Source organism: Aythya marila (assembly GCF_965140915.1).
Source record: "Aythya marila genome assembly, chromosome: 18".
Taxonomy (NCBI): Eukaryota; Metazoa; Chordata; class Aves; order Anseriformes; family Anatidae; genus Aythya; species Aythya marila.
Genome location: NC_139059.1, coordinates 12,806,014 through 12,830,605, shown reverse-complemented (window position 1 = coordinate 12,830,605; position 24,592 = coordinate 12,806,014). Strand labels below are relative to the sequence as shown.

Genomic DNA, 24,592 nt, shown 5'->3' with positions numbered 1-24,592 from the left:
TGTGGTGGTTCTGCTCCAATGTGATACTCTATGGAGTAAAAAGGAACTGAAAGTGGCACAAGGAAGGAATGAAGAAACAAAACTCAGTTTCATCCTCTACTCCTCACCACCCTACATTCTAGGAGAGATCTGGGATACATTGTGTGGGGCTGTGGCACATGGGGCTGGGCTATAAAATGCATAACAGTTTATAGTTTTGGCACACTCCTTTTAGAAATAAGAGTGCTGTGGAGGCCATGGGGGCACCACACTGTCCCTGCTCTGCCAAAAGAGATCAGTGTCACAGTAGAGTTTCTCACTCTGTTTTGCTTGGCAGACACAATCCTGTCCTATCCAGACCCTCTGCATTGCCTTTTCCAGCATCAGCACAGCTAAATTTGGACCATATTTACACATGCACATGGGAGGAGTTCAGACTAACCTGTATGTAATGAGAGGCAATCCTGCTCCAGTCCGAGGAGACCAGACAGGCAAGGCCACAAGGCAGCACAGAAACAGGAGGTAACCAGCAGATAGCATTCAAGAGCCCAGCTTCAAAGCTGGCAATGCACAGCACAGACACACTTCAAACCTCCCCAAGCCCAGCTTATACCAGAACACACCCTGTGCCCTTTCCACATATCACAAGAAGAGAGGCACATCTGCTTGCCTGCCTCTTCCTTGAACAGCTTGGCAGGACTGTGCTATTACTTTGATCTCTTGTTACTATTTTTAGGAGAATTATTGCCATGGTAGTTTAAGAGAACTGTAAGTCACAATAGAGGACAATCTACACAGAGAAGAGGTTTCATTTTTAGGCAGAGAGCATTATGAACCTGCAAACAAAGACAGAACTGCTGATAATTACTGGAACTTGAAAATAGACAGGCTCAGATTGAAAAGAATCTTTCAGTCATGACGATATTTGTCAACAGGAATGGCTTACCGGGAGGCTGTTCACTTCTTGTAGTTCCTCCATCAAGATTAAGTGCTTCTTTCTAGATCTGCTCTATTCCAATCAGAGAAAAAAGATGGAACCCTGAATCCCCTTGAGGTGGCTGTGCAGAAGCTCCAGCTGAGTGGACCAGCAATCCCTTTTGGCTTTCAAATCTTGCAACTCCCACAATGCATTTGAGCTAAGAGAAACACTTAGGCCACTCCCCTCAGTGTCATTTTCTGGGAGTGTCACCAGACTCTACATGGTGGTGAACAGCCAGATTTGGACCTGAAAAGGATGTCTGCAACACACCATAGACGAAACAGGAAAAGTGAACAATGTGAGTAGAGAGGGGAGTGTGTGAACCCAGTAAAATCTTTCTGCATCTGTATTTGGAGCCTAGAAAAGAGATCCAGTATCTCTCAAAACATTACAAATCAAGAACACAAGCACTTCCCTCCTACAAGATTTTCTAGAATCAGAAGTCCATACAGCAGGGATACATGCAATGGTAGACAAGAGCCATCTGCCTAGGCCTCATGACAAACAATGGAAGCAATGGTTTTCATTTGTTGTCTGCAGAAGCACAGGGACAGGAGTCTTCTGATGTATGCACAACAAAGAGGAACTAGAAATTTGCAGCAAATACAAAAGGAAGCCCAAAGCAGAGTGGGCACTGGAGCTATTCAGCACCAAAGCATGTACCATAGAGCTAGCAAAGGTGAACATAAGAAATAAGAGCAGATCTATTGGGTCAACCCACCTAACCCAGGACTACAGCACTGACAAAGAGGCAGAAGGATGTGCTTTTTAAGGCACAGCACATGAATCTGTCCACTACCCATTCCACCAGCATTCACAGGCATTGGATTAGGGATGTCAGGGCAGCCACCCCAGAGCATCACAACCTACTCAGAAGCTGCAGTCTTGACCATGAAACACACTGTTTTATGGCTTTCTCTGCTGTTACACACATATTGCTTAGAAGCATTCCTGAAGAGAATGAGAAGTGGGTTAGACATCCCAGAGGCTCTACACAAAAATGACCACCAGTCATGGGTTGCACGTGGAAGCCCTGTCTACTTGCTGTTTAGATCAGCCAACTCAGAAGAGGGCATGCAGGTCCAGCAGGGAGGCAATGATACACTGGCAGTGGCAATGCCTCCTCTGCCTAACTCTTCTGACTTTCTGATTGCTTTGTTTCACTTTTCTTTCTCTTCTTGATCAAGTTAAGCAGCAGCGCAACTCACCCTGTTCCTTTGCAGACCATGTGGCAATGTGATCCACTCCAAGCAGTGGAGAAGAAGAAAATGAAGAAGGGTTTTATGCAGCTAAGAGAGGAAACAGAGAATGAAGGACCCTCCCCACATTAGTCCATCCTATGCTGAGTGACCCCCTGAGTTCAGCCTTGCTCAACAGAGGAAAATCACTTCCCATTTTCAAACTGCAGGAAATCCCCTTTCCCCTTCAAAGACGGATCCAAGGGAGGAAACATCTGTGCACTTAAAAGCCTGAGTTCTCTGGAGATGTGTTTGCACTATGGCAGAGTACAGCCCAGTGGTTCTCCCAAACACACAACCCAAGGTAAGACAAAACAATGCCAAAACCACAAATGCAGGCCCTGAGCAATCTGATCAAAGACCTCCAAAAGGGCTAGACCAAAGGCCTCCAAAAGTTCCTTTCAATTTAAATTAGTCTATGATTTTATGGTCTTATTACAACAGAGCACCCAGCCTCTGAGCAAATCAAGAGGATGACTCTAGCTTTGAGAAAGGTAAGAATTAAATGCAGTGTTACCTGCTGTCACCACTTGCTTGGAGTCACACTGCACTTCTGCTGTAGTGTCAAAGTACAAAGAAAAGCTCCAAAGCCTTGTTACGCAGTCCCTCTGCAATGTCCTGCCTGGTGTTGGAGGATCACTTGTAACAGAAATAGACAAAAAAAAATATGCAGTGGAAACTGCAAGAAGCAATGCAGGTACACAGCAGAGAAAAGCTGCCACAGCATAAGCCTGCATCACAACAGTCCCCTGTCCTCTGGGGGGAAAAGCTTGCCCTGTAATGACATTAGTGAGCTGATATTTCTGTCTAACTGCAGTTTACATAAATACCAAACTTGGCAAACGTATGTGTCTACTCGAGGGCATGAAGCAGAAATAAGGTTGATATGGTGAAGCCAAAGAGCTAGGGTCTGTGTGTGAAGGCAACTGATGCTGTAAACAGGACTGCTAGTGTGAGAAGTCCACAGAAAACACTCAGCAGCAGCAATGCTTACATTGAGATCCGTATCTATCCTGAGTTTGACATGAAGATCCCAGCACAGGAATTACCCCATACAGCCTCCTCAGGCTTGGCACAGGCACAGAGACACTAACTTATGCCCCGGTAAAGGAAACTACCCGGTGCACCTCTGAATCCCTCCAGCATTACCCACAATCTCTCTCTCTAGTGTGTTGAGTCATCCCATGTTTTGCTCATTTTTATGCAATCTTTCTTGCTCAACATTTGGTTTCCATGGTGTCACGTACATTGTGTGAAACAGATTTATATTTAGAAAGTGGAAGGGGTCATATGAGCTCTCCCAGTTGTTATGGCAACCAACACAACTCCTAGTTCAGCTGAATCTAACAGCAAGGGCTACTGGGGATAAGTTGCCCTCCCTGGGTGGTCCTGCAGACACTGTTTCTGCAGCAGAAACTCAAGAGAGACTGCAATGCAGACATGGCCATTGCCTCCCCTCCCCCCTCCTCCCCCATCCCTGCAGCCCAGCTGATGGTCTTCTTCTTTGGGTACCATGCCTCATCCTTGGTCACCTTCTGTAACACCGCCCACTTTTGGAGAGAAAAAGTCCTTTTGACTGTACCAAGTGCTAAGGCATCTCAGTGTTTCTTGTGTCAGCAGATTGGAGCCATGCACACATCCCACATGCCAGTCTTAACACGACAGCTTTCATTTTTCTCTTCTCAAAAAAATCCCTTGCCCTGATAACTCTCCTCCATGTCACCCTAAACTCTTCTTCATCCCTTGTCCTCCTAAATAACATCAGCATCTCTGTGCAGCTGCTGTTTCCTCAGATGAGCTCTCCATCACCTTCCCACCAACCCCATACAGCTGTGACAACTCCACTGGAGGACCATGGAGTGAGTTCCTGTGGACAGCTTTCCGCTCTGGGGTGAACTCTCCTAAAGCTCTGCATACCCATTTCCCATTTGGCTCAAGTCCAGCACTATCTTCCTCACTGTAGGCTTGCTTTCCCAGCTGGACGCACAGCTGCCAGAATTCCTCTCCTCTCCCACCCAGGGCCCTGGATGTGGTACAGTTGTGCCGAGAACTCTGTTTTAAGCTAAGATCCACTGAAGAGTACTGTGCTTGCAGGCAATTTGTTTTCTGGGACTGGCATACTCACCTCTACCAGCACCCTACACTTGAGAAAAGCAAGCTGTTTCTGAAGGATACATGGCCTGGGCACATAGGCTGCATGATGTTTTGTGGCTTGGAGCTATGTGAGAGACCAAAACAGGTGGGAAATGAAATGCTATGGTCCATGAACCCCTCCTCGACACCTTCAAAACAGGGGCTGTCAAGCCAGAGTTGATCAAGCCAAGTCACTCCAGTGCAGCTCAGTCCTCTCCCTTCCTTAACGTGCATCTGGTGCACAAAGTCACATAAGAGGCCAAACCAGAAGAAGCCACAGCAGTGAGCTGAAGCTGAGCCTGTCTCATGAGACCCATGGCACCAAGTCTGGTCCAGATCCTGCTGCACACAGGGGTTACTCCCCTGCAAAGCAGCAGTTCAAGAAGGTACTTGGCAACAACTACAAATTTGCTGGCTGAAGAGAATGAAGCTGGGTATCATTAAGATTAGAATTATTAAGGTTGGAAAAGACATCCAAGATCATCTGGTCCAACCATTCCCCTACCACCAATGTCACCCATTAAACCACATCCCCAAGTACCAAATCCAACCATTCCTTAAACACTCCCAGGGACAGTGACTCCACCACCTCCTTGGGCAACCTGTTCCAATGCTTGACTACCCTTTCTGAGAAGAAATTTCTCCTAATTTCCAACCTGAACCTCCCTCAGTAGGTGTAAGAAGTAGGAAGGATAAGAAAGATGGGGCATGGGGGAGATTCAGTGTGGGAAAAGAGCATGGGAGTGGAGCCCAGATTTAAGGAGGGTAGCTAGCACAGAAGAGTATAAAAGGTTTGTGATGGCTTCTGATCTGGAGAACAGCAGGTGTGGCAGGGGGTTGAGCACAGTTTGCAGAGGATGACAGCCTGGATGCTGGCTGCTCTGCCTGAGCTATCAGCACACTCCCAAGCAAGTTCATCACTTTCCTATGCTTCCTTTTCAGTGTGCTCACAGCCACTGTGAGCACCACTCTGTGACAGTATTTAGCACTATTTGACAAAGTTGTGGAGTCCTGGTACTGAATTAGCAACCAAGAAAGGGGAAATGAAGTACCACCCTCATGGCAGGCACTGAATAGCCAGAGAGGAATGGTATCTACATTGAATGAAAAAGCCTGTCCAAAGCATTGTAACCACAGCTACAGTTGTTCATGTATTCCTACAGCTATAATGAATATACCCACAGTGAGCTCAAAAATCACCCCTAGGAAAATAAATGGTCTACTGTTTTTCTTTCTTGTGCTAATGGATGAAAATTCATTTAATGGACAAATATGTCCCGTTCTCTTTGAGCTCTTCCTTCTGGTTAGTGTTATCAAGCTGAGCTGTGCATGAGAAGGTGATGGCCACAATGAAGCAGGATGGGAAAGAAGCTGCAGGTGGTCACCACAGGCAGCGGCAAGAGTTGGCAATCCTGGGTGGTGTGGCCTGGGGAGGCTGAACACATAAATGGCCAAGGTGTCTACCAGGCAGACTGTTGTGATAAAGGGTTCAGTTACACACACACAAGGGGGCAGAAAGTCCCCCAGCTCCCTCAGCCACTCCTTGTAGGACTTGTTCTCCAGGCCCCTCACCAGCTTCGTCGCCCTTCTCTGCACCCGCTAAAGTACCTCGATGTCCTTCTTGTAGCGAGGGGCCCAAAACTGAGGTGCAGCCTCACCAGAGCCGAGTACAGGGGGACAATCACCTCCCTAGCCCTGCTGGCCACACTGTTTCTTATGCAAGCCAGGATGCTGTTGGCCACCTTGGCCATCTGAGCACACTGCTGGCTCATATTCAGCTGACCATCAACCATCACTCCCAGGTCCTTCTCTGCCAGGCAGCTCTCCAACCACTCATCTCCCAGCCTGTAGCTCTGCTTGGGGTTATTGTGCCCCAGGTGCAGGACCCGGCACTTGGCCTTGTTGAACTTCATGCAGTTGACCTCAGCCCATCGGTGCAGCCTATCCAGATCCTCCTGCAGAGCCTTCCTACCCTCAAGCAGATCAACACGCGCATAACTTGGTGTCATCTGCAAACTTACTGAGGGTGCACTCAATGCCCTCGTCCAGATCATCGATGAAGATATTAAAGAGGACTGGCCCCAGCACTGAGCCCTGGGGGACACCACTAGTGACTGGCCTCCAACTGGACTTGACTCCATTTACCACGACTCTTTGGGCCCAGCTATCCAGCCAGTTTCTAACCCAATGAAGCGTGCGCCAGTCCAAGCTAAGAGCAGCCATTTTCTTGAGGAGAATGCTGTGGGAGACGGTGTCAAAAGCCTTGCTGAAGTCAGGGTAGACCACATCCACAGCCTTTCCCTCGTCCACCCAGCGCGTCACTTTGTCATAGAAGGAGATCAGGTTCATCAAGCAGGACCTGCCTTTCATAAACCCATTGTTTTTTTTGCTGTTTTTATTTGCTGTTTTATTGTTTTTGTTTGTTTGTTTGTTTTTGTTTGCTGTTTTATTGTTTTTTGCTGTTCAGAGTTAATACCTGGCATCTAATTTGCTAGCTATCAGAGCTAATACGGACTATGGAGGTCTGTAAACAGCTTATATGTTAGTACACAGGAAGCTTGGGTCACCAACATGCAGCATATTGAGCGCTCTGTATTGCTACCTTTCTGTTATTAGGAAATTAAGCCATGATGTCTTCCCACCATGCTGTCAAAATAAGAGGATGTATCCAGCTGGGACAAAGCTGATCTCTCAAGAGATACAGAGCTGATGGTAGCTGACAGGGTCGCATCTCTATGCCAAAGCTCTGCATGCTCCCACATACAATTGGCTTACAAACTTTGACATGAGCTTACCAAAATGCAGGCCTATTATCTCAATAGGAATTGAGACAGAGCTCTGCCACAGGCTGGCATGAGCTGGCTTGCCTAGATCCTAAGGCTTCCCCAGGAAAGGGTTATTGCACCACAGCTTTCAGTGTGGGAATGGGTAGGAAAAGATGAAAGCCTGGGGCTAAGGCATCGCCAGCATTTCATGAACTCAGGGCTGGACATGACATGGGCAGCCCAGGAGGAGCCTGAAGCCCAGCATGGCTTAGCACATGGCACCCTCCTCCACTCACTGTGCTCCAGAGAGATACTCCAGCTCCATCCCTTACATAAGCATTTGGTACAAGGCAGAGCACCGGTGCCAAGTGCTCTGAAGGACTTTGTTGTCCTGGGCAGCCAGGGATAACAGGCCCATTGTTGGGCAAACCTTGTACTGTAAGAGTCACCCCACATATGCCTAGACAGTCACAAGGCCAGGTCAGGCCAGCTGCAGTGTTGTTGCTTGTCTACAGTTGGAAATGACAGATCCCCCTCTGAGTAACTGCAGAGCATGCCATACCAGGAAGACAATCCGACGCTCAAGAGGCAGCTAAACACTGCATGCTCCAGGTGCTCTACACTGGGAATGGAGACTAGAAGCAGTTAAAAAAAAGAAACTTCCCAGAATGATCTAAATTTACAGTCTGTCCCCTCTCCCTGCACTGCTTACACTCACAGCCCTGCAGAGCTCTGGTATCAGCAATGCCCTGTGCCCTAATTCTGCAGCACAGAAAAGGCAGACAGAGAAGTACCCACAACAGGCTTGAGCACCAGCAAAGGACAGGGCAGCACAACTGCTTTCTGTGCTCCTAGGATCCTGTGAGTACATCTGGTTTTGAAAAAATATCTGGGAATGATGCCAAATGTTTTTATACAGGACCTGCAGTCCTTACGTTGCAGGGAAGTTCAGTCTGGCTAAGCTCTCTTTTCCATGTGCACTGACAGAACACACTCTCATCAGCCCAGAACGAAGCTCTGAGTCTCCCACGCTCACCTGCATGCAGTGATATGCCCAGTCTGCCCAATCAGAGCCAAAAAGCATGGATGAGTTCAGATTAGATGCAGTTTCATAGTCAGATATTTCACAAGATGAACTGCAAAATGCATGCACTTCGAACTAGAAGGCAGCCCCAAGCCACCATGGCCTTGGTAAGGATGTGCCATACTACCTCCTATGACTGTCCCCAAACAGTGCTGCACTACTTTTGAAAACAGATGCCATGTTTTATCTGAAGACAAATGAGAAGAAGTAACTGTTTAAATAGGAAAAAAAAAAAAAAAAAAAAAAAAAACTTGAACAGAAACAAAACCAGAAATAAGATGTGGTAGAGAAACCTCCACCACCTGCACCTGACTTTCTGCATGCCACCTAGAAACCCCCCACCTTGAGGCCCAAGCAGGAGGGCAGCCCCTGCCTCCCGCCAGTTCCCCGCGGGCTGCCCAGCTGGTTGCTGACCTGTCCATCAGCTCTGTTACAGCTCCACAGATCCTAGGAATTGTAAGCATCGCCTCCTCCTGCAGCATTCCATCTGACCCTGAGCACAGCAGTCAGTTGAACAAAACCCAGCATCAGCTACTGCAGTAACACAATAAAAAAACTGCCCCCAGCAGCAAAATATTCCCTTTCCAAGTCAGATTACAGGATTCCAGCATCTCACAGGAGTACAACATGAATGTGGTGCCACCACAGTAGCTATTAGTAATGAAGAGTCGCTTGCTTTTGTGTGCTTTTTGTGGATTGCACAGAAGCTGGAACTCTTCCACTCCAGCAATGCACAAGGTGCAAAAATTAAAAATTATGAGTAAAAATAAAATAATAATGAAAAATCCATGAAAAATCTACAAATCACTGTGCAAGAGATTTGTTCTCTCAAGGGTACAATGTACTTATACAACGTAATGTGACAAACATACACCACTTACAAAGGGGTTGTGTCAGGGCATGGCTTTATGTGCTTCATTTCTCAGACAACACTGTTTTTTTGTTTGTTTGTTTTTAACAAGAATGACTCTACTGCTGTGCTCTGCAGTTTCCCAGACAAAATAAACTTCATAATAACTAAGAACTAGTGTCTGTTCTTTTAGGAATGGATCCTCTCTAAAATTATATGCAAGAGCTAGATGCTCTTCCATGTGCACACATGCACACACAGCAAAGCTAAGGCATGGCACCATCCACCTCTGCTGCTGTCATTTGCCAGGAATGGATATTTACAAAAATATTCTGGAACACATGAATAACCTATCTGCAAGATAGAAAAGTAAGTAAAAGCAACATAGTAGAGTTTCTGCTGAGATTTGGTGCATTCTCCTTCTCAAAATAAATTAATGAGATGATATTCTGAGATTGTCCAAAGGATAATGTGGGTTAGTTGTTGATATTTTTCTTTAATTACTTTTTAAAAGACTTTAAAAACCCTCCCTCTGTTACGAAGAATGTTGGGAACAGGTCCCAGAGAACCTTATGCTGATCTGCATCTCTAATAAGATATTTTTCTTATAAATATTATCTCAAAATCTATGCAATTAAAACAAAGTTGGAATAGTTAATTCAGATTCTGTTCCTGGCCCCAGGCCTTAAGCACAGCTCTTAAGACTTGGGCATCTTGCTGCTACGTTTTCCTGTGCTTTAAAATGAAATTTGCTTCTTCCTGGTGGTGTGGTAGGTCAGGATCCCCAAACAAGACCCCAGCTACTTTTGCATGCAGCCTGGACGGCCTTTTTATTTACAATTGTCCTTAACTTCTTTTGAATGGTGCTTCCTTGCAGAGGAAATCTCTTATGCAGTTTCTACCTGCTATTCCTCGTGTTAGACAGCCTTTCATAACCAAAACTTAGGGAAACTCAGATGCAGAAAAAACAATTGAATAGAAAAGATACAAAGTGCTGCCAGATGCACATTCCTGTGCACTCCCTCATCATCCCTCTCAGGCAAAGGGAATGTAACTATTGTTGCCGGTAACTCTGCAGTAAAGCATATGAAGACAGACATGACATTTAGCTGTTATTTTTTGCTGCTATCTAATGGTATAATTCTTCATAAATGAGCAAACAAACAAAAAGCAAGAAAAGAAGGCCATTCCCAGCACTTGCCAAGGCCGACCCAGGCTGCAGCAGCCCCAGCCAGTGCCCCCAGTCAGAGCCATGGTTCTGCCATGTCCCCGTGGCCTGCCTGCCACCAAGCCACTGCACCCAGCCAGAGGCCACTTAGGAGGGGAGACACCGCATGGAGCTGTGCCAGTCTGGGTGGGAGCTGGCTGGGCGCAGGGCTAGTGTGAGGGGCCTGTGGTGGCCACATGCCAGGGTACAAGGGCAGTAAGGGGAGGGCTGGGGCTTTGGGGCTTCATGGTGAGGTAGACAACACCTGCTGCCCTTGCAGCTGAGATAAGGGTGTCCTGCCAGACTCAGCAGGCACTTCCTGCAGGGATAGCCCTGGTGGCATGTGCCTTTGCAGCATTCCCAGTGTTTTTTTAAGGAGATCCTTCTCTAAGAGAGGGAAGTATGGGACTTCCTACCCCAGGGGAGAACAAAAATGTCACCAGAGCAAAGCCCTCATTCCCCACCAGTCGCAGTAACACCAGAGGGTGCTCATGGCAGGATGTGCTGAGCATGACCACAGACACCTCTGCTTGGCTGCCTTTCCACTTCCCATGGGGCAGTCTGGACACACCAGCACAGGTGGAGAGGCCGACTGGCACAAGAGGATGTTATATTCACCTAAAAGCTTCTTTCCCAATACACATATTGGAAGAAGTGCAAATGCGATGTGCAAGTAACACAGCAGCATCAGCTGCCTCTGAAGATGTCCCTTTACACATAAAGCAGCACAGGATCTGGCTGCTGGGCAAGAGCCACACATCCCCCCCACCCCTACCACATAGACTTGGCCTCTGAAGCTCTAGCAAAGACTGGGCTGGTGCACAGAGACCTCAGCAGTGCAGTGTGCTCTGTGGCTGCTGTCTCCCTCTGTCTGTCCTGTGTAGATATTGGCCTTTCTGATTTGGAAGAGGACACCTGGGTCTCTCCCACATGCCACATACCCAGGGCTATAAAGTGAGCCACCATCTTAATAGACTGGGCAGCCTTTGACAAAATGGATGCCTCTTATCTCTGGCATATCACTAATGCTGACATGAAAGTGTCTGTTCATGTTTACTTTCTAGTTAGCAGCATACCTTGAAGCATTTGAGAAACCACAGTTTCTTGTCCTCAGAGCTACTGCTCCCATCTGTTTGCACACCAAAGGGAGCTCAGACCTCTTTTTAATGAAACTGCACTGTACAAGCATTTCATCTGTGGGTCACCACACTTGTAAAAACTCATTTAGCCCTGGGATGGCTTATTTATGAGAATAAAATTTAATCCAGCACACTGTAGACAGGGGGAAGGGCTGCAGATACCAAGGATGACAAAGGCAGACCTAAAAAAAAGCACCAGGAGGCTGCTGCAGCCAAGTAAATCCAGAACAGTGAGAGACATCAATCGGAGGTGATCAGCTGCAGCCAGAACAGACACACACAGAAAAGTGGAGCAGGCAGCAATATGGACAGGAAATAACAAGATGATATTCAGCTTCAAAAAATGCAAGTACAAGAAAACAGTCCATGAAAGAACCAGTGGGAGGGAAATCCCTGGAAAAAGTCATTGATGATTGTAATTTGCCCCACCCTGTAACTGAGAACATCCTCAGAAGAACATCATGAGCAACACTGAACCACCTCCCTCCCACCCTCCCTTCGCTCAGTCATTCCCCTTCTGAATCTAATCAGAATCTAATCATTCCCTTTCTGATTCTAATGCTGATTTAGAGGAAATTAATTATCTCCTCATTTTAAAATTGCCATATTTTCCTCTAGATACCTCATTCCCTTCTGGACTTTTCCACACTTCAAGCCTCCAATCAGATGTCTATGAGAATGCATTTTTGCTTCACCTCAATCTAATTTATGCAGCAAAAACGATAGAGGAACTTGTTAGAAAAAAATGGCTGACAATTGCCATTGCATATAAAGCTCACTGCAGAATCATGAACTGAATATACGCATTTGGAAGAAGGCTGGCCTCTTACCCCCAGGACTATCCTTCAGCAAGGATGCATTTCCACAATGTCCAGATCCTACAATGTGTTGCTTACTCAAGATTTATCACCAAGCCTCACTGTCTTGCAAAGCAGGCAAAGCAAATCTATCTACTTGGTTGCTCTACATCCAGCACGTTATTCTTGTTTAAGGATTTCAGAATTTCAATATACATCTTCCTCTTTTGTCCACTGTGCATTTTACTGCAGCACTGGTATTTACTGGTTATTATATGGTAGCACCAGAAGTCATTGGGACTGGGAACCCTTTGTGCTCGGTGCTATGCACGTAAGGAAAGGAACCTCTGAGATTGCTTTTAGATGGAAAATAAGCTGACAGTTACTCTCACAACAACTACAGAAATGTGGGTGTAATATTAGATAAAATCAGAAAAAAAGAAGAAAAAAAGCATTAACAGTAACAGGAAATGTTCTATAAATGCAGTAGTATTAAGAGGAAGACCAAGTAAAGGAACTACTTGCTGTGCAGCAGAGAACAAAAGCTACCCATGGATGATCGTGTCCAGTATCTTCAATAAAAAAAGTCATCTGCTAATGAAAAAATCATCTGTGATCAAGTAGTTGTCACAGTTAATACTAGCAATAAAACGTTAAAATCTTTGCCTGCAACAGGGAAGGAAGACAGAGTACTGATACTGAATAATTCATCCTAAGACTTTTAAAAAACTGGCTTATGAGAGCCTTTGCTAATCATCTCTGAGAATTTGTGGGGAGGGAAAGTTCTGGCAACACAGAAAAGGCAAAACAGCGTGTCTCACTTGAAGAAATTGGAAAAGAAAGAGATGGAGTCATGGAACAGCCAGTCTAATTCCAATTTCTAGAACAAAAAATGGAATAAATTATTTAACATTTTTAAAGAGCTCTGAGAAAGGAATAAGGATATAACTAAAAGCCTATGCCACTTTGTCGAAGATAGATCTGTTAAAACAACCCGATTATCTGTGTGAACACTAGGTAAAAGTGAGACTGAAGAGGTGCCAGCAGTGGTACGCTCCACTTGAAAGACAAACATCTTATTGGGATGGAAGAGAAAACAGCAGCTTTAGAGACATGAACCTGGTAAACTGGATTATGTGCCAAGTCTTGAGCTTTACTCTTTAAGATATGAACAAATTGGGTAGTCCAGAAAGAGTGTAAAACAGAGATCTGGAAAAAATGACCTGAAAGGAAGAGCAAAAGATGTTTAATATAGAGAAGGAACAAGCAAGAGTGGAGTGTCTCAGATATGTCACAAAGCTGCTGAAAAAAAAAAGAAAAATAATGGTTTATTTTCCTCTGAAGTATGATAAAAAGGAATTCAAATTACAAATTCAAATTCACTCCTGAAGCCCTGCATGAAGGTACATTGTTGTGGTCTCACCTTGAATATTCTGTACAGTTCTGGGCTCCACAATATAGAAGTGATGTTAAGATCCTTGGGAGTGTCCAGAGGAAGGAAACAAAGCTGGTAAAAGGGTTGGGTTGGAAGGAATGTCCTATGATGAGAGGCTGAGGACACTTGGTTTGTCTAGTCTGGAGAACAGGGGGCTAAGTAGGTGACCTCTACAACTCCCTAAGGAGGAGAGATGGAGATAAAGGTGCCAGTCTCTTCTTTCTGATAGGATATGTGGGAATGGCACAAAGCAGTGCCAGGGGAGGTTCAGACTCGATATTAGGAAAAATGTCTTTACTGTGAGGGTGGTCAGACACAGGCACAGGATTCCTGGAGAGGTGGTTGATGCCCCATGCCTGTCAGTGTTCAAGAAACATTTGGGTAATGCCCTCAATAACATGCTTTAACTTTTGATTACCTCTGAATTGGTCAGGAAGTTGCACTTGATAATCTTTGTATGTCCCTTCACAACTGAACTATTCTATTCTATGAAATCCATGGGCCAACCCCTTTGTGACATCTGTGGTGCTGCACCCAGCCACCTGAATACTTGTGTTGGGTTCAGGAAGACACAGAGAGGAATAGAAAGCACTTAGGTTCAAAAAAAAAAAGTGCTACAATTCATACCTGAGAGACATTTTCTGCCCTGTAAAAAAAAAAAAAAATAATAAAATGCATTTTCATGTACTGCTGTAATAGTCATGTCTATGAAGAAAGGAACTGGAAGCCTTAGCAAAGCCTTGCATGTACAGGCAGGTCCCACAACCTCCTGGACAACAAACACCAGCGTGGACCTCATGCTTAGGAAAGAAGCATGGCAACACAGAACAGATGCTGAATTCAAACCACGGATTGGTAACTCCTCCAGGCTCCTGCACTCTGAGTTAGCAATAGGAAGAACAGTTTGGCAAGACAAGAAAATTACATTTCAGTGTAGATTCTCATAGATAGAGTCATAGAGCCTGTTCTGAGCACAGGGAGTTCAATACTCAGAGCTGGTGAAACTTCCTGCCTGAGTTCAGCACTGTAAAGTTTATCTGAGTGAATGTAGGTGCCTACAGCTGTGCTCCTGTGATCACTGAGGAGAAATGGAGGACCAAGCTCCTTCCAGACAGGCTGTTTGAAAAAGCACAACCCCAGAAGTATCTCTTTATCAGTTGGCTACTAAGAAGTCTGAGTAACTCCATTTTGTCTTTTTCAAGAAAAGATGTTCTTCACAGTCTACATGTTACTAAGAAGTTTCCCAACCGAGAAGCTTCTCCTCTGGGACCACTCACAGGTCCACTTACAATGGACCATGACAGCAGAAACAACTCTCTAAGCTTATCATAGAATCATAGAATATCCCGAGTTGGAAGGGACCCATAAGGATCATCAAGTCCAACTCCTGGCACTGCACAGGTTTGCCCAAAAGTTTAGACCATGTGACTAAGTGCACAGTCCAATCTCCTTTTAAATTCAGATGGGCTTAGTGCAGTGAATACTTCACTGGGGAGCCTATTCCAGTGTGCAACCACCCTCTCGGTGAAGAACCTCTTCCTGATGTCCAGCCTAAACTTCCCCTGCCTCAACTTAACACCATTCCCACGGGTCCTATCACTGGTGATTACAGAGAATAGGTCACCTGCCTCTCCACTCCCCCTCACAAGGAAGTTGTAGACCGCGATGAGGTCCCCCCTCAGCCTCCTCTTCTCCAGGCTGAACAGGCCCAGTGCCTTCAGCCACTCCTCATACATCTTCCCCTCTAGACCCTTCACCATCTTTGTCGGCCTCCTCTGGACACTCTCTAACAGTTTAATGTCCCTTTCCTGCTGTGGTGCTCAGAACTGCACACAGTACTCGAGGTGAGGCCGCACCAGCGCAGAGTAGAGTGGGACAATCACCTCCCTTGACCTACTAGTGATGCCGTGCTTGATGCATCCCAGGATATGGTTGGCCTTCCTGGCTGCCAGGGCACACTGCTGGCTCATATTATAAGAAACCTGCCATCCCTCTGAGTTCCCCATGCTCACTCTGCTTGTGTCACCTGGGATCCTGCCTGCTGACTGCACTCAGCCAGCCTTCCCCAGCAGGCAGGAGGATGTTCAAGGCACAGCCTGGCAGCTAACATGCTCCTCAAGGAACTGAGAAGTGCAAGCTTGAACCCACTCTGAATAAGAGAAGCCACATCTTCCACTTCCTGCACACAAGCTGTTCTCATGCTGCAAGAGGTGGTTGTTCATGTCTCTTCTCCCTGCAACTTTTAACAAGCCATGAGGCCCCCTCAGCAATGGACATCAAATGCATATGGCCCTCTTGCACACCCTCACATCAGACACCACAGCTAGTAGGAGGAGCTCTAGCACACACCAGCCCCAGGACTTGTCTTTTCCCACTGGTGAATTTTGAGCAGCTTTGTGCTAAGCATAAATCAACACTCAAACCCCTTTGGAGAAGCCGCATGTCTTGCATCATCTGCACACAAAGGCTGTATGCCTCCCTTACATGATTAACGTGCTTGAGCACCACACTTATATGCTAGTGATCAGGTGGACATCTGGCTCTGGTAACATCTGTAACACTTTACTGTTTGTGTGCTCACACTGATTCACCCCCAATCACTCCAGTCACAGAGAGAAAAGGAAGGGATCTCAGCAACCCTGAAAACCCAGCATCTGAAACCACAAGGTAAAGTACCAGGGAGCAGTGAGCTGTCCTGACAGCTGTGTCCTGCTCTGCTCCCATCCCCACTCTTGACATTTACTTTGAATGGGCTCTGGTGCTCAGTGGTCCTATGAGCTCACCCAGCTAAAAAGCAACCCTGCGAAAACTCCCTCGCACCTTCTGCTGAGAGACCTGGACTAGCTCAGAGGGAGGTAGCACAGACCTCAGGCCGGGATTAAAGAGGCAGAAGAGGATAGAAGGGGAGGCCAGTCTAGGCCAGCTCTCCACCCTTGCTAAGCCACCCAGGCTAAAGCACCTGAAGTCAACTGAATACTGACTGTCTGAGCCTAAACATCCCTCACATAGGACTAAATATTGCAGGGCCTGTTGCTGAACCAAAACACTGAGAGCTTATGGACAACCCAAGATCAGCAGGATCTGTGTGTCTGTGTATGACTGTATACATGCTACCTTCCTACAGACCTCATAACTTTGTCTCTACCCACCTTCACTGGTGCAGTGGTGCTCCTGCCAGAGAACCTTTATGTGGTCCATCCCAAATTTCTGTAATTGACTGGATTAAGAGAGAATAGTTGGTCTGATTACAGATGGAATTTCCCTTGTGAATCCTGCACTGCTGCAGGATCTCACCATGCAAAGAAAAACAAAGCCTGCATTATTTGAGGGAAACTTGGGAGGGTATCCTGGTTTTGGCCTCACTCTAGTAGTTTTGCACACATAATGATATTGAATCTGTGTCTAATTAATCACAGCCTACTACACCATAGCAGCACGCTCAATATTGCTGTTCATCAGAATAATATTGCTTAAAAATACAGAGAACTGCAACTTTGCTCTAACTTGTGGTTCTCACCCCTTAGAACATGCTCCTAAGAGGGAGTCTTTAGAGCTGAAAGATGTTCTCAGCATGCTCTGAACAAATATAATTAATGTGACATTTCATGGTCTCCACTGTCTTTAGACAGGAAGCAGGGCTGAGATCAAAATTAGTTTTACAGGAACTGCTTTCAGATCTGGCTTGCTCTTTCCTGGAGTGATATATTTATTTCTTTCAACTGAAGAAATAAAGCTGCCTTCCTACTTCTGGAGCTGATGTCAAGCAAAGAAAACAAACAAACAAACAAAAAAAAAAAACAATACCAAAGAAAAAGGAAGGCTTACAAATTTATAAATTAATTTCTCACCTTGAGAATAAAATGTAGAAATTGCCAAAGAATTTAACATTATAAATAAAGGAAAAAGCTCACAACAGAGGAAAAAATGTGTCCTGTGTTGTAATTCCTTGGAAATATTCTGATAAGACAATTGAGGCAGTCATAAGTTACATGACAAGAAGAAACAATTGCTGCTCCTTGCAGAGCAGCGTTAACACTGCTTGGGTGTACAGGCTCTATTAGAGCCTAAGCTGTAGTATTATGTGTTAAAATAAAAGGAAGTATTTATAAGGGTTTAAAATTCATTGCTTTCTCAAGCCATAAGAATCACAGAATCATAGAATATCCTGAGTTGGAAGGGACCCTTAAGGATCATCAAGTCCAACTCTTGACACCGCACAGGTCTACCCAAAAGTTCAGACCATGTGACTTAAGTGCACAGTCCAATCTCTTCTTAAATTCAGACAGGCTCGGTGCAGTGACCACTTCCCTGGGGAGCCTGTTCCATTGTGCAACCACCCTCTCTGTGAAGAACCCCCTCCTGATGTCAAGCCTAAATTTCCCCTGCCTCAGCTTAACCCCGTTCCCGCGGGTCCTGTCACTGGTGTTAATGGAGAAAAGGTCTCCTGCCTCTCGACACCCCCTTACGAGGAAGTTGTACACTGTGATGAGGTCCCCCCTCAGCCTCCTCTTCTCCAGGCTGAACAGGCCCAGTGACCTCAGCCGTTCTTCATACGTCTTCCCCTCCAGGCCTTTCACCATCTTCGTAGCCCTCCTCTGTACACTCTCCAACAGTTTAATGTCCTTTTCCTGCTGTGGTGCCCAGAACTGCACACAGTACTCGAGGTGAGGCCGCACCAGCGCAGAGTAGAGCGGGACAATCACCTCCCTTGACCTACTAGCGATGCCGTGCTTGATGCACCCCAGGACACAGTTGGCCCTCCTGGCTGCCAGGGCACATTGCTGGCTCATGTTCAACTTGCTGTCTACCACGACCCCCAGATCCCTCTCTTCCAGGCTGAAGAAGCTGCCCTTCAGGCTGTATACCATCTGAAAAAAGGGTAGATGACAATGATAAACCATGACCATTTGCTATGTTCTCTGCATGGCAGGTAGAACTGTTCATGACAGCTGTCTGTTGCATCGAAGCCAAACAGTCCTGACAATACTCATGTTGCCTTCTTCCACTGGGATACAGATGTCAGACACCCAGTCAGACAGCACCAATAGCTGCTGATAGCTGCACTGTTATATAAGCAACATGGGAACACAAAAGCCCTCCACTACACAGAGCAAGGCAAAGGTTTCAGGCCAGCATCACTTTTATTTTCAAAACAGATGTCTGATGACTCTGACTTTGGTTCTGCTATACACGATGTGTGTCTCAGAGACTGAAAGGTCTTGAATGCTGGGGACACAAGAGAAGGACTCAATGAGCACACAATAGCAAGGTACCAGAGATTACCAGTCATTCAAAAACTCTTGGCTTTGGTATCCATGCTCATTTTTTGAAAATGGCTCTTGTCTCATCACTTCTGTAGTAGATATCTTCAACACAGGCTAAATCAATACAGACAAGATTGGCTTTTTTTGAGAGAGAGAGAGGTTCGTTTATGGAATCCTCACAGAATGGCAAGGCTCCAGCAGTGGTGAGCATAACCATGTCCTGCAATACTGGTCTCACTGCTTGCAGGTGTGGCCATGTGACTGCACAATTTTTCGTCCAGTTACCGAGAGAACAGACTGGACCTCTGATGAAAGATCCCACTGCAAAAGCTGTGGGGTAATGCAGAAAGGCCTGTGCATAGTCATAGCCCCCTCCCCAAGCACAGGCATCTGGAGAAAACTTGCCCCAAACTCTGCTAAGACTTAGGTAGTTGTCTGCTGCATGTGTTATATATGGAGTGGTAATTCATGTCAAGAAAATGGTTGATATTAATAAAGAAGGGGGAGATTTAGGAATGTGGCCATGGGGGTTGGAAAACCCCATGACTGAGATAACATCAGACTCTTCACAACAAGGTCATCAGGAATATAAAAGAGTTTAGAGGGAACAAAGAAGGGTGATTCAGGAGACTCCATGCAGTCTCAGGGTTTCTTGTTCCCCAGCTGGTTCTCTTGTTCTCCAGCCCTTAAGGCATGGATGTTTCTGGGTGTTTGCTGTTGTTGTTACATTCAAAATTGTTTGACCAATGAAAAGTTGTTTTGAAAAGAACTGCTGTGGACAGAAGGGTATAAGAGGGGAGCCTGCCCTCAAGATAAAAAAAAAAAAGGCAACACGATGGAGATATGATCAATAAAGAAGCAGAAAGAAGGAATGAAGAGGAACAGGCTGGCAGAATGGAGACCAGGACGAGAACAGGCATTTTGATTGCCTCATGAAGATCAGTTCGGCCAGACTCAGCAAACTGCTCAGAGAAGCTTGTACAGAAAGTCGCTGGAAATAGGCGCACTGGAGCTGGAAAGAAGCTCCAGCTGAGAGAAGCGGACCTGTGCACACAGCTGCCTCTCGCTGGTAAGCAGTTGCGCATTATGGGGAATCATACGTCCTTAGGAACAAAGACTGTCCTGGTAACCTTACTGCTTATTCTCCTTATTAACAATCAGACAGTTTATGAGCCTGAAATATGGGACCAAACTGAGGTCAAGGTGTGGGACTCTGCTACTGAAAATGGCAAGGTTGCAGTGGGATTGCTCGGCACTTGGCGAGCAGTCTCTGAGGCCTTAAAGAGCCATGTGGAACCACAGTCAGAAGCATGTGGTTTGCCAGATAGTGAGGGAGCTGCGGGCTCCTTTACTGATCTGACTGCTACGCCATGGACCCCTAAGCTGCTACAGCCATCGAAGGCTTTTGCTGTTACGCCCCCTGTTGACCTGAACGTGCCTTTTGACCCAGGCCTCATCAGCCTTGAAAAGGAGATGGATATGTTTTTCTTCGATCTGGGAAGAACGAGATACATAAGGCCTGAAGACCAAGTTGCTTGACAACTTAAAGCAAGACATATTGTTCAAAAAGAATGGTAAATGGAGACTGTTATGTTATGGAACTTAAAGGACTGTTTGTTATCTTTCCTGATTGTATGTATGTATAGGCATACTCGGGTTTAGTATGTATATGTAAAAGCGATGTTCTTAGAATGTTTGATGTTCGTGTGTGCATGTTGGTGGAGTGTAGACTCCCCGCACACCCAGCGCTGTTTACTTGCCTTTTATACCTTTTAGAAATATTTATTTTATAAATATTACAAAATTCAGATTGAATTCAGACCTCATTTATAACACGTGCATGCATGGCAGCTGCAAATCCTTCCAGGGCCAGTCTCTCCATTGCAGCCACTCTTGTACAGCAATTTCCTCCTGCTGATGTGGAAAAGAAATGCAGAGTTATACGGAGTATGGGGTGGGGTGAGGCTACCCAGGCACAGTGTTATAACTTAGGACAATGACACGCTATCATAGAAATAAAATTATACATTTGTCTCTGCACAATGAAACTGAAGAAATTGTTTGGACTGCAAATCTCCTCGGTTAAACTTTTCTACCAGTAGCTCTAAAAAGTAGCATGGGATGTGACCATACCCATGGTCGACAAGCCACTGAAGACAATGGGTGATAACTTTCCTATTCAGATAACACACAAAAGAGACAATAGTTTGGATTATCAGGGTTCTAAAAGGACCAGGGGACAGATGCAGTGCTGCTGCTGCAACATTTGCACTGACACAGGACTTGGAATTTGTTTACTCTCAAACACCCAAAAGCAGCAAACAAAAACCCTGTCAGTCCAGGGCAGACAGCAAAGCAGACACAGCACATCTAGCTCTGTGTTGGTGTGTGGGAATGGGGCAGATTTGGCAGATTAAAATTCCTATGCAAAAATATGCCCTCCCATGAGATAGATGCCCTGACCTCAAACACACATTCTTTAGTATTCACTGGCCCCTAAATGATGGAAAATGAGGCTGTCTGTTGATATCACCTGCACCTCCTATCTGACCTCGCTCTCCAGTTGGCTCACCTACGCAACAAAGAAGGCATAAAGACAGCGTTGAAAACACTGCTGGCAGAGGCTATGAGTTAGTACTCCTGGTGGGATGTAGCTGGAAAGCTGGCATCTGAGTACCCAGTACAGCTGTAGTACTTTTTTCTTTTTTAGTGGACAACAGCTTTTGGGTAATGATGAAGGTGCTACAGCCCTTTCCTTAAGTTTTCTCAGTACTGGAGGACAAGATGCATGGAGGGTAAAGCATGAAGTTTTAAGAGGAAAAAAAAACAAATAAACAAATAAACAAACAAAACCAGCAGAAGATTGTATTAGGATAGGTGAGGAGGAAACCTTCTATCCCAGCCTGGGCACAGCAATTCAAATCAACTTCCCCAAAGCATTTCCCTTCCATCAGGAGGGGAAAAGAGACTTTTAAACTCTCTCCACTCCAATCACAACTGTGAAATATATTCATCAGATTCGTGTCAATATGGAACAATGCTAGGGCTGCATGATGAAATGCGACCTTCTGTCTTACATACCTTTGTATAACCACAAGTCTAAGAGAAACAGAGTGGTTAATGTATATAGTTCTTGTATCTTGCAAAGGAATGGTCTAGCAGTTCATGTCAATAGAGGGTTTGAAGGGTAAACCTTGAGACTCGGGTCTAGGGGGTAAGAGAACAAAGGGGTTTCAAAATAACTGCTAACTATTGCGTCGGGAGCTGCACCGGTCTCTGATATCCAGCTAAGAGATTACCAAATAAGGAGAGGGGGGAAGCTGAAGAACGACCGAAGGACAAAACCTGGGAGGAAGACTACGAGCCTTCAGTATGAGCGACCCTCCAGAGGGACCACCGGAGACTGATACGCATGCATCCGTGGGATGGTTCGGATCCCAGGAAACTAATTATAATAACCCTGCCTTTTCCAAAAGTGGTGATGAATATGTATTAGCCTAGAAACATAAAAACCAGCCGCCTGATGTAACTGGTGTGCGTCTTGGTGGAGCAGAGACTCCTGGCGCACCCAGCACTGTTTGCTTGCCTCTATTCATTTAATAAGTTGTAAACTTTAATTGCAATCCTATTTGGGACTGAGTCGTTTATTACAACAAGCAAACACTGGATCCTCCACCACTTCAAGCAAAGCAACTAGAACTTCTGATCCTGAAGTCCCAAAAGAGCAATTTCCAGAGATCCGTAACTTGGCCAATGAAAAGCCACTCCATTTAATACAGCCAGCTGCATTACTTATGTTCCGAAAATCAACATTTTTTCAGATGCAAGCATATGGTTGAGGAACTGCTGCTTTGCACAAGACCCAGTGCGTGGCCCTCAGCTGGCCCTCCCTGATCACCTGTTCATGTCAGCACCAGCACCTCCTCCAGTATTGCAGGAAAACTGAAAGACAGCAAGAACAATCCTATTCATATTTACTTCTCAGAAACAAGAAAGACACATTGGCTTCAGAGACTCCGAGACTCATGCAGAGTCCACTGAGGTCAACCAAAATAAAAGAAAACGGGGAAGAACAACCTTTCCCGAGAAGAGCTCTGTACAGTTCAGGCTATGGCAGAATCCACCTGCTGCCTGAGCCAGCCCAGCTCTCCACATAACCTGTCTGCTGGCAAATCAACAACCAGCAGGACAAAACTGCCAAGATGGGGGCAGCTTCCCATATGACACCCATTGGAATGACCTAACAAGGTGATCTGAGTATCTGAAATGATCGACACATGGCTGTAAACTAACACTCTCTCAGCCCAGAAGATATGTGTGGAGCAGCTCTTTGCCTGGAGAAGGGAGCCTGGGCAACACTGGGTCATGGCCACATGGAAGGTGGCAGTTCCCGTGCTCATACTGGTCATACTGGAGTGGTACTCACTTGGACACCCAGTAGGAGCAGCACACAGGTGCAAGCCTATGAGGCTGTGATATGAAGAACTTTGCTGGGCATCACTGAATGGACCTCTGTGATCAAATTCTCCAGCCTACTAGAGGAAAAAGTACTGCAAAAATTGTAGCTTTCAGTGAGTACATCACATAAATTTCCCTGAGTCACAGTGATTGTAGCAGCTGAGCCCTCAGCTTCTTCACAGACTGCTTGCAGTCAGTAGGTTGTCTTTAGCTGTGCATTTCCTGTTTATGGAGCTCCAATACGGTCAGAAGATCTCCTGTCATGCTCCAGCAGAGTTTTCCACATCAGAGACATGCCAGGTCCCACCGCTGAGAAGATGCCAGAACAGGTGGTCATAAATGAGAGAAATGTTGGAAGATGCCATGTTGTCTCCTACCTCCTACAGTGACAAGGAGAGCAGCATCCTGCTTCGTACACACTGGACAGCACAGAGGACCAGCTACAGCAATCTCAGGATGATGGGAATGGTGATTTTCACTAGCTGTCCCTTCTAGCACAGACAGGAAGACATACATCAGAAGAACCCAGTTTGTTGAGGTAGAGACCATAATAATGTCTCTGGCCAGCACTGAGGGAGGGCTTTGTACCTCACCAATGATCCATTTTCAGACTTGGTAAATCCTGCTGGTTAGGGACAGAGGAGGAAGCAGGAGTGCAGGAATCCAGCAAACCCTGGGGCAATGCAGCTGAGATGGGAGCTGACACACAAACTCAGTTTCATTTCAAAATGATATTCCAAAAAGGACCCATAGATCATTTAAATATGATTTCATTTTGGAAATACCTTAAGTTCCATTCTTCATGCTGTAACACACTGCAGTTCAACTCCAGTCTTCATTTGGTGCCAGTTATCATTGTGATTATCATCAGCTCACAGCACAATGAGATAAGTCATAGGATCTCCTTTAAATCTTGCTATTGAGAGTTATTACTTGGCCTTGAGTAATAAATTAGCCCTATTATATAGCAGCTGGCACAGGAGAAGCAAATCTGCTGCTCAGGCAGCTCATTACAAGGGCAGTGCTGGAACTACTCAGTCATGTGCTACATACACAGCCCTCAGAAGGATTTTTAAACAGAATTCTGCAGACAGGACACAGATTTCTCTGGGACTGTAGAATACACTACATTCATCAATCCAGTTTCTAGCAATTGTTTTCCAAGTTAAGCATTTGCCCACCCCTTGGAAATATAATTCATCTTCTGTGCAATTTCTGCAAGGCACTTTGCCATACCGTTATCAAATTCAAACTGTTTTAATCC

General features: G+C 45.7%; 1 protein-coding gene across 5 annotated transcripts in view; it reads right to left on the bottom strand.

The window, feature by feature from the left end:
* The window catches only part of GAS7 (growth arrest specific 7), a 111,172-nt gene that overhangs the window by 73,162 nt on the left and 13,418 nt on the right, over positions 1 to 24,592 (bottom strand). The window contains exon 1 of one of the 5 annotated variants that reach the window (XM_082774682.1): positions 926 to 1,064. The exons of the other annotated variants lie outside the window; for them this stretch is intronic. Coding sequence (XP_082630808.1) covers positions 926 to 958 — 33 coding nt within the window. The 5' untranslated portion in view covers positions 959 to 1,064. Of the gene's footprint in view, positions 1 to 925; positions 1,065 to 24,592 lie in introns of those variants that run through there. 5 annotated transcript variants of the gene reach the window in all.